The following is a 10,959-nucleotide window of genomic DNA, read 5'->3' as shown; positions in this document are numbered from 1 at the left end:
AACCAAAGGCAACGCCCACAATGCTATAAAATACTAGTACTAAATAACACCAATTAGGTAGCAAATGAAGATCCTTACGATCAGTCCTTTGCCAAGATATGATTTGATGTTTATGATGTGATTTAGGACTCTCTTTGAGGCGACAAATGCAGACTATGTTGACCTACCTATTCAAAGGTGCTGGCTGCTGCCAAATTATAGTTGCTGAAAGGTTCCCCAAATTTCAAATTTATTTTATCCAGTTACTCAACAAAAGGCTACATTAAAAAGAAAGTGGCAACCAAAAGGATAACATTCTTATAAACTAAGAGATTTGAGCAACTATTCTTGCCTCCATAGAAGCACACATCACTAATACGTCTCCACCTTACAATACCACAAAATTCTCTCCTCTCGCAAAGTGACGTACAAAGGCCTTATTGCCTGAGCTCAGGGCGAACAAAATCAGCATCAGCTGTGACAGAAATATCAACGGTGGGTCTCAGTTGAGCACACACTTCAATAGCTCCGTGTATCGGATCTGATAGGAAGTTGCTGATAAGATCCCAATTGATAGCAGCATTATTGTCCACCGCAACAAGTGCTTGCTGGGTGAGAATGTAATCAAATCGAGGGGCCCACTTCCTGGATCCTAAACGCGCTGTTGTAGAGCAATTGTCAACCATGAATGACACTCCACGAGCGTGCATGAACGGGTTGAGAGAATCTACAGACTCAATGACACTTTCATTTATGATCTCTGAGTAAGAGTGGCCTTTCTTCCTTAGAATCTCAATCTGTTTATATTTAAGACAAAAAAGAGTTAAATGACAAGGATATGTCAGAAAGTAGGACCTATCTTATTCACATATTGTTTCTTCATTTAGGAACTTTTACAGTGTGATTTTATGACTTAAAAAACTTGTCAAATCCAATTGACTTTCAGAAAAGCCTCGAACAAAATTTCCTTCAAAAAGCACAACTTTCTCAATTTGCCAAGATTCAGATGCTCAAGTGACATCAAATAAGATTATTTAAAAAAGGAGCAAGGAGGAACTGAAAATTAAGTTGCTTGTTGCTAGGGAACTCTTCCAAGCAAAAACACAGTATGTATCTACTTCCATGGCTCAAGAGTATAATAAGAACAAAAGTAGGGTGGTGTCTTAAATAGGAAAGCAAACCTGGGCCATCATCAATGCCACAAAGACACCAGCAGTGAAAGGATACATAGGACCAAGATCACCAGCTGGTCGTTTTGCTCGAACGCGCTCACCAACCTTCCACATCCTTGTTTGGTCAATTTTCCCCATTGGGAAAGCTGGTAAGCCTTCCTTTTCCTGCATGTACAGAACAAAGGATAAAATCCTTATCGTATTTCACTTTTTTCTTCGACAACCCACTTGAAGTTATATATTACCCAGTCTAACACATGATAACATTAAATTCCTTCATGTCGACAAATTATTAGGATTGAATACAAAAAAGGCACTGGCTAAGTAGTAGAAACATTACGGTTTAAAACTTATACAGAGGGTAAAACCAATGCCCTTCTGCTATTCTCATAGCTGAGAGAGGTGAACAAGGCCCATATTGATTAGATATTTTACTTGAAAGTTCACCAAACCTGAATTAATTGTATTTGTGTGTAAAACAAACTCTATTCAGGAGTCAAATTTGACACTATTTTCTTATGACCAAAATACCCAAAGTTAGGACTCACAAACTATTCCAAATATTCCCGGAGAACATTTCTGGAAAGATGATCCATTTGCACAAATTTTACCAAAATTGCTCTCCAAAAACTTTCTCAATAACCTAACCTAATTTCAGAAAACTACAGATCCAGGCAAGTAACTATCATAAAACTACAGATTCAAGAAATGACTTACATAAAAGCGACGGCCAGCTAAGACAACACTCCTGATCTCACTACCTGTAGCTACATCTTCATAGCACTCATACAATATCTCCATGCAGGGGTAATATGAAGCACTGTATGCAGCCTCAAACTCCTTCTTGCCCTCCTCAGTCAATGAGTTGTACACGGCCAACATGCCCTGGAAAAAGGACACGTGCATACAACAATTTTAGAGCGATTTTGACAAAAACAATAAATAATAATCTTTCTCAACATAATAATATTACGAAAAAATAAAAATAAAAAACCAACCTTTGTTGATATGGTCTTTGAAATAATTCCTGTTATGCACTCTACAGTATTCTTGTATGCAAGCTCATCGTTCATTCCATTCTCAGTGAACCTTCTGAAAAGTGACTCAACAACTCCATGGACAGCACCAAGTAAAATACCTGATGAGAGAACCAATTACTCAACCATAATGGCTTTAATAGGCAAGAAAGAGACTTGAAAACACACTAACCTCGTTCTCCAAAAATGTCACTTTTATATTCCTGTTCTAGAGTAGTAGCAAAAGTAAAGGGAGAACCAAGGGCAACAGACCATCCAAGAGCAACATCTGTGGCCCTTCCATCAATATCCTGCAGTAGTAAAAGGCATCACATCTCATTGAACATAAGACTAATGGGCTCGAGGGAAAGAAAGTAGAGAAAAGGTATTGAAAGAGACCTGGTGAACTGCAAAACTTGCATTAATTCCAGCACCATTGATTTCTTTTCCTTGAACATATAATCTCCTTACTGAAGGACCCATTCCCTTGGGACATACAGCAATCACACTAATGTTCTTCGGGAAGTCAAGGCCCATTGACTGCAAATGGCCAAGGAGGAATCCATGTGAAAGCCCAAGTATGCTATTTGGCTTCATGTGAGAAAACACTTGCTCATAATTATCAGCCTGCACATACATCATAAAATTAGAAACAGAGTAGTAGTGAAACAAAGGGAGTAGTCTGCACATTGGTGAAAGCATAACTCGCCCGATAAGCAATCATTAATCTAGATGTGTTCACAGAGGTTCATTTGAGCAGTTTGAAGCATTTGTGGAGTTTTAAACCCCTCCCCCACCCCCCACCCCCCACCCCCATCAGAAATATCAGTTTACATTGATTACAAATACAAAAATTCATGTTTAAACAATAGTTATACCAAAAAAAAAAGGATTGGCCAGAACATTGTAATTCACACATTTGAGCACCCCAAACGTGAATGTGATTTCAAAAGATGAAGAATAAAAGGCATGAATTAATGATATACCATAAACTATATCATATCTTAGTAAAAAAACCGCTATAGGATCAACAAAAAAGATATTGAACTATTGAAGGAATTCTTCAATAAAATAAAATGTAATTACCGAATGTACTTATCAAAAGAAATGCACAGAGGCTAAAACACTGTCCAACCTGAGCAGCATCAGAAATCAAAAGCAGCACGAGATCACTGCCAGAGATGGTCTCATATATGTCACCAAGGGTCCCATTCTCTTCAGAAAACCCAGCTGCACGGGCCTCTGCAAAGGAGCTTGAACCCTTTCTTAAACCAATCTGCATGAAACAGACATTGCACTTGTAAGCTTAACATAACATGCCAAAACTATAACAACGAATTCACACATTCACAACAATATCAACACCATCATCCACTTTTATACGTCTCTGGGGTATGGCGAGGAGAAAGCAGAAGAAGATGGAAGTATTACCTTAACGACTATATCTGATTTTGCTTCAGCGAGAGAATCCCTCAAGTTCTGGGCTTGAGCAGGTCCCTACAAAAGAGATGCTATTTATTAAGCAAATTTAAGTATCGAAAAAATAGAAATATTATAGAATCTATCACTCTGTCGCTTTAATGGGAAGCGAGGGGATATCGTTTCACAGGTGAAACCATGCGCTTCAGATAAGTGTGCAGTTCAAACAGTCAAAGTGATCCAAAAGAAATGCTTGACGGTTCTTTCACTCAACTTTTTGAGGAGTTTGATTAATATTAGCATTATCGTATGTTGGAAGTTGAAATTAGCTATTTATTTCCATTCAATATTTATATCACTAAATTCATGTACATTTAATAAATTCACTTTAAAGAAGCGTCTGCTTCATATCTCGTTTTTCTCCTTTAAAAACACTTGAAGAAGGGAGAATACAACATGAAAGAAAGCATGGAAAATAGTTATATATCACAGATAAGGAAAAAATGTGTCCTATTTCACCAAAATAAGACGAAGATAACTCATGTAAACCAGAAAATATTTAAACTAGATATACTAGCTTGCCATTTTCATGATTAATGACTACAATCCTATAACTGCCAGAAAAAATTTCAGCTCAGGATAAAGTGTTACAGCCAATTCAGAAAGTGCACCAGAAAAGAACAGTTGCAAAGCTGGGTGACTGATTACATTACCATATAATAGCTCACAAGGAAATTACAAAAAGCGAGGAATATTCGCCAGATTTCAGTATTGTAGAAAAAGAAATCTTCAAAAAGTTCTATTAACCAACATCTTCACTACCAGATGATGTCAAAAATATCATCTTTTTTCTTTTACTTTAGAATGGCAACACTAAAAATACTATTGTAAGGGAACTTTTCACTTAGCAAAGATGGCAAACACCAATTAATTCCTTTGACTCAGAAAACATCTTGTTACTATCAATTTCTAACTTGAGAACATCAATCAATCAATATAAATTAGTGCAGTAATTTCTGAGAAAAAAGGGAATTCAACAAAAACTAAGTCCATGAAATATCTCACCTGAGAACCCCAGCCGATGACTCCAATCTGCTTGACTCCTTTGAAAGCATCCGGCAAATACTTGAACAAATCTCTCCCTCCTCTCACAATGTACTACACCACAATATTACATAATTACACATCAATGCTCAGAAACTTCAAAAACAGACAGATAAAGAGGACGATACTAACTTTAGACAATCAGAGTCAATGTAACTAACTTTCAAGATAGATAATACTAGATGAATTCATTTTTAAAGTTATTTTTTGTTAAAAGTTAAAAAGAAAAGTACCTCATCATGGCCAGCAAGGGTGATTTTCTCCTTCTTAAAGACGGAGGTTTCAAAATCGAGAGAAACAGGGGCTTTGACGGCAGCAGGTGCAGAGACCATGCGAGCGTCGAGAGCCGCGCCGGAGCTGGAGCTGCTGCCGCATGAAACGGCGGATTTGGCTCTGAGAGGCTTAAGCAACGGAGTTGAGGTGGAAAGGAACCCTAAGTTACCGGCAAGGGCGGGTTTTAGGGATTTGGATGATGATGATGATGTGGAAGTGGAGATGGAGAATGAAGTAGCCGCCGCCGCTGCCGCCATGGTGTAAGTGGGAAGCAGCCAAAGCCTGTGAAAGTTGTAGAGAGGGATAAGAGAAGCAGAGAGAGCGAGAGCGCAGGAAATGTGGGTCCGCTTTATATGTTGCAGTGGTAGTTAGCTAGGTTAAAAGGGTTTGGTAATGCTGTTCTACACTTCTACTTGAAATATGTTTCTCCATTATATTGCGATTTGCAAAATAGGATGACAAAATTATTGTGTGGCCAATCAGCTTATTTTGAGAAGTATGGTTTCTCGAAATATTTTTCTCAAAAGTATTTTTGCTAAAAATCAATTTGTGTTTGGTTAATTAATTTGAAAAACACTTCTGAGCAGCAATTAGCGTTTCGCCAAGCTTTTAAAAACTGTTTCTAAGCTTTTGCTTTTAGAGAGAATCTACTTTTTTCTGCTTCTCCAAAACTACTTCTGCTTCTGATCAAATCACTTTTATTTCTTCTAAAAGTTTGGTCAAACACTTCAGATTTGAAAAAAAAGATATGTGTTTTTGAATTTGGAGGATCTTGGCCAAACACGGTATTGTATTATTGTGATTTTTGAATATCTTTTATATCTTTAATATTAAAATTTGTGATTTACAATAGTTTTATATAGTTTTGAAAAATGTAAATCTGAGTTTTAAAGAAATAAGAAATTATAACAACTTAGACTTAGAGGTGGATCCAAAAATTAAATTTTGTGGCTTCAACATTTAAGATGCTTATGTTATGCCCCGAATCTGGGGACGTGATAAAAGTGGTATCAGAGTAGTTCCGTCCTAGGGAGTCTACAAACCGTGTCTAGTAGAGTCTTGTTTATGGATGTGTCGTGCACCACACTTATAAGTAGGAGGCTACAGGTCATTTAGGACTGTCACTCTTTCTTCTTACTCTAGATCGTGTGGTAGAGCTCAGTTGTAAGAAATCGAACTCCTAAATTCTATTTTATTCGTAACACGGCGACACCTACATCCAGAAAGACAATTGGTAAGAGGTTGCACGTGGCTGTGGAAGAGTTGAGTCAGAGGAACTCGATTTTTCATGATTCTTATGATGAGCAAATGTAAGGTCTTTAGCAGAACATATGTGTACTATAACATGTAAAACTTCTTGATAAGGAGTCTTAAGGCAAGAATATCTATCCACCCTTTTGGTAAAAAGCAACGAGAGAATCAGAAGGTAGATACAAGTTTTAACAAGTAAAAAAAGGCAAGGTGAAGAAGGGTACGAGGCGCCCAGTTAATGAAGTTACTTACGACTCAGGAAGGGAGATATACACATTTTGAGTTACCTTCAACAGTAACAGAGGTATATATAATTGACCATACCCATCTCAATTATGCCCTATGGGGGATAACAAGTGTAGTTTAAGAAAAGGACGAGATATCAGAATCCAGCTGGGGTTAGAGTACCCCAAAATGGTGGATGGATTGTTTGTGTTAGTTGATATTTCTGAAAGATATTGCAAATGTGCTAATAGATCTCCTTGTGAGATACCTAGATGGTGCACTCTAAAATAGTACTGCTAGATATGAGTACTACAAAGACATGCACTGAAATCCTGGGAAGGATAAATATTACCTTAATATGGCTCCCGTCCCTAATAGAGCGAGAATGTTGAGCAACCCGAAGAGCCACTGAACGGAGCAAAAGGGAGCTAAAAACAAAAGAATGTCTTGTTGGAGTTTTCAGAATAAGATGATCGGCATAAATATTAGCAGAGAAATAAAAAGAGAGATAATGAAGCATTATGAGTAAGATGTGATACATGGATGACAACGGTAGATCCAAAAATAAGGAAAAAGAGTATAGACCATAAAGTCATATCCTTATTTCGAGAAATAAGTTCGTGACTCTAACGCGACTACCAGAAGGAAAAATTAGATCCCAGAGTAATAGAAATCGGTATGGACTAATGAACGAGATAAACTAAACATGAATTAGGAGTTGAGTGATTTGATAATAGTCGGTATCGTGAGATTTTTAGATTTCGTTTCGGCAATAGTAAAATGGACAACGAAAGAAGATTCGTGAAAAATTCAGAGAATGTCCATTAAGGAAGACGCTTCCCTAAAGCAAGAAATGTGAGCAAAGTTAAGCTTAAGGGACCATATCTTCCAATTATACTAAGTATCACCCTCGCGAATAAGGAATTTTGTTACCCTTGGTACAGAAGGATTAATACAAAGTGAGTAAGGATCATCAATGATGTGAAAAGACGCCAAAGATGAAGAGGTAAAACATTTATATGTAGATTATCGTAGCACTAAATCTTAGTACTCCCCTAAAGGAGGGAATACAGAGTGATGTGATATTAAGTCATAATTAAGTGGTTCTAGTAACTATAGAATGGGAAAGAAAGAATGTGATAAAAATGAGAATGAGATGAAATTGCACTTATTCAAATCCCATAGATATGCTACGATTCCATAATATTATACAAACACGACGTCAAGGAAAGGAAGCAAGGGTTCCTGCCTGAGATGTTATTGATAAATAAGGAGCTAGTGCGAGAGGTAAGTTAAGACAAAAGAAATAACCCAAGAATTACTACGTGGAATACTGATATGAGAATGGACCAATGAGTAGTTAGTAGTTGATTCAGGAAAATCCTAGTTATGGCTAGACAAGAGGATACATACAAATCAACAGATTGTGCAAGATAAACATAGTGAACCCCAACATGAGGCATTCAGTCTCGCAGATATGACATCGTAACCTTGAGAAATATTAAGATAGAAGTTGGGGTAGTAAAGGTACCGTAGGAGGGTTACAGATATAAAAGAGAGTTCCACTTGGAAGACAATTAAAATATCAACTCAAAAGAAATCCTTAGCACAAGGGCATGAAGATAAGTAAGTAAGGATAATTACAAGTAAGAAAGATCATCAAAAATTCCGCTGGATAAATGATGTAATAAGCTCCCAGCCTTGCAAGAATCAGAGGGTCCTCCCTAAGTACTACAACAAACGACTAGCAAGGAAAATAAGGAAAAAGGCTTCAACCTAAACTCAGTGACCTAAAGAGGAAATGATCTTATAACAACAGTCTTAAAACAACATTGTATGCACTTCATAAGAAAGTGGCACCTACCGTGGCTAATGAACGGGAAGTAAAATCAAAAATAATACTTGAGATAATATGAGTTGCATGAAAATTCTGACATGCGTGGGAACTAAGATAAGCTAAGTAGACACGCAACAAGCGACGGAACGACCAGAAGAAGTAATAGCTTACATTTAAAGGAAGCTGAGAAGGAACAAAAGGTATTCGATCAATAATCCAAAGTTAGCTCCACTTAAGAGTTCGAATTATTGTCCATGCAGCATATATGTTGACAATATACAGCCGTAGAAGACCCTGGTATAAGTTAAAAGAAAGAATTCAGTATAGGACATAAACAAAGGACTAAATTATTACAAGATTGTATCTGGGAAATGCACATAGCTTTAAAAATAAGTAATTAGACAATTCGACTAAGCCAAGTATGATCAAAGCGACCGTGCTAGAACCACAGAACTCGGGAGTGCCTAACACCTTCTCCCGGGTTAATAGAATCCCTTACCCGGATTTCTATGTTCGCAGATTGTAAATAGAGTCAAACTTCCTCAATTCGGAATTTTAAACCGGTGACTTGGGACACCATAAATTATCCCAAGTAGCGACTCTGAATTTTAAATAAATAATCTCGTTTCGATTGTCACTTAAATTGGAAAAAACTCCTTTATACCCTCTCTTCCGGGGGTGCAGGAAAAAGGAGGTGTAACACTTGTATCTTCTCATTAATCCATCATGTCCCGCTATTTTGGATCGTCACGCTTAGATCGTGACATTGGTAATATTATAATATTACACTGAAATTTATGCTCCACTTCGAATGCTATAAGTTCAATTGAACCGTAACTTTATGCTATATCCTCCCCTGCTTAGACTTGGGTGAACACTTGTGTTGTTTCAATATGAGTCTACTTTATGAATATTTTAAAAAATTGTACTATTCCAGCATAATACTATATAGCATAAATTTTTTTTATTAAATTTGTTCAGTATTTGATAATAAAATTAGTTAAAATTAAGAGAAAATGTATATTAAATTTTAGAATTATAATTCTGAAATAATTTTGTCTTTAACTAAACGACAACTATTATAAAGTTATGGGATATAAGTTATGTTATTTTTGGTTTAAAGGAGTTTCTGATTATTTTAATTTTTTACAAAAGTTCAAAAACCTTTCTAGAAAAATTCTTTTGCCATTTTAGAAAAATTATGAATGGCTTGCTAGCATTACTTTTTGCAAATTAATTTTCAGAAACATTTGAAGGAACCCTTTGAGAGAGGCAAGAGCCGTTTGAAAGTACTGTTTGGAGCGTCAAGTTTTACGAGGCAATAAATTAAGAAGATTGTGTGTTGATCACGAAGCGCGCACGTGGGGACATCAACGTGAAATCTGTCAAGTTTATAAAAAGACAAAAGTAGAGACAATACAGATTTTGTTTTTTCCTGTTTAAAAAGAATTAGCTAAACTTGAAAATCGAATACGTAATTAAGTACGCAAAACACCATCAAATACTTTAATAGTAGTTTGTTTGGCCAAAGTTTTTTTGGTCAAAAGTATTTTTCTCCAAACTTAAGGTGTTTGGCCAAGTTTTTGAAAAAAATAATATTTTAAGTAAAAGTAGATGTAATTTTTAAAACTTCGGTCAAATAGTAATTATTGCTCAAAAGTATTTCATAAATTAATTAGTTAAACACAAACTGTTTTTTACCAAAAATATTTGAAAAATACTTTTCAAAATAGGTTAATTTTAATAACTTGGCCAAACAGGCTATATGCCACTTAACTGGTTCATTAGGATGCAGCTCTATTAGTTTGAGACTCATCTTTTTTGTGTCTCACGTTTGATAATTGTATTGAATCTCTTAATGTACCAAGTTAGGAATTGTAGTAAAATTTTGACTTATCGTTGTTGTACAGGATAAAATTGATTTATGATGAATGATAAGTCATAAACTAATAGCATGACACGTGAAATCGAAGACAGGTGAAAAACGAATCAAGTAGCAATCAACACTGGAAACTACAACTACAATTGACATCGGTTAAACCCCAAGGGAGCATGGTCAATGGGAGCAAATCGTATATTGTCATTGGATATCACTCAATGAAGAAATACCCTTTGACATTAAGTGGACAACTGTTGCAGAGAATATTTGCATTCATAGCATGTCTTTACTAATTCATCAATGATTCCTTTATTATCATTTAAGTGGGCTTGATCCTAGGATCTTATTGTTGAGGATTTTAAGATGGAAAATGGAGGGAAAATGAAATTTTTGAGTAAAATTTTAAGTTTCCCTCTCTTGAAACATTGTCCCTCATTGGAAGAGGAAAAAGATTTTGGTGGGTATATATACAATTACTCTTCTTGTAGCTCTTAAAGAGTTAAGAAGAGGGCAAACCTCGCGTCGTCGTCGTCACTCGCTCGCTCGCTCGGCTCGGTTTCGGATTCGGATTTGGTCAATGATCGATGACTCCTTCATTGGATATCATTCAATGAAGAAATACCCTCTGACATTAAGTGGACAACCGTTGCAGAGAATATTTGCATTCATAGCATGTCTTTACTAATTCATCAATGACTCCTTTATTATCATTTAAGTGGGCTTGATCCTAGGATCTTATTGTTGAGGATTTTAAGATGGAAAATGGAGGGAAAATGAAATTTTTGAGTAAAATTTTAAGTTTCC

General features: G+C 36.2%; 1 protein-coding gene across 1 annotated transcript; it reads right to left on the bottom strand.

Annotated features, from left to right (window-relative positions):
- Positions 1–212: 212 nt before the first annotated feature.
- On the bottom strand, positions 213–5,383 carry LOC107821876 (ketol-acid reductoisomerase, chloroplastic-like). The gene is made up of 10 exons (XM_016648333.2): positions 4,924–5,383; positions 4,652–4,744; positions 3,599–3,664; positions 3,303–3,443; positions 2,567–2,794; positions 2,361–2,478; positions 2,150–2,289; positions 1,869–2,036; positions 1,161–1,316; positions 213–776 (listed from the first exon to the last, which is right to left on the bottom strand). Exons 1-10 carry the CDS (start codon positions 5,218–5,220, stop codon positions 417–419), a joined length of 1,767 nt encoding a protein of 588 aa, XP_016503819.1. The 5' UTR covers positions 5,221–5,383; the 3' UTR covers positions 213–416.
- Positions 5,384–10,959: the final 5,576 nt, after the last annotated feature.

Source organism: Nicotiana tabacum, chromosome 10 (genome assembly GCF_000715075.1).
Source record: "Nicotiana tabacum cultivar K326 chromosome 10, ASM71507v2, whole genome shotgun sequence".
Taxonomy (NCBI): Eukaryota; Viridiplantae; Streptophyta; class Magnoliopsida; order Solanales; family Solanaceae; genus Nicotiana; species Nicotiana tabacum.
Note: the sequence above shows the minus strand (reverse complement) of the source record. Positions and strands in the feature narration are given on the sequence as shown.

What these genes read in the sequence shown, in the direction of transcription:
- LOC107821876 (XM_016648333.2), bottom strand. Translation starts at nt 5,220, where the DNA reads ATGGCGGCAGCGGCGGCGGCTACTTCATTCTCCATCTCCACTTCCACA. An exon ending in CAAGTTTTGCAGTTCACCAG is followed by an intron (nt 2,479 to 2,566) that starts GTCTCTTTCAAT and finishes TTACTACTGCAG; the next exon opens with GATATTGATGGAAGGGCCAC. An exon ending in TGACATTTTTGGAGAACGAG is followed by an intron (nt 2,290 to 2,360) that starts GTTAGTGTGTTT and finishes TTCTCTCATCAG; the next exon opens with GTATTTTACTTGGTGCTGTC.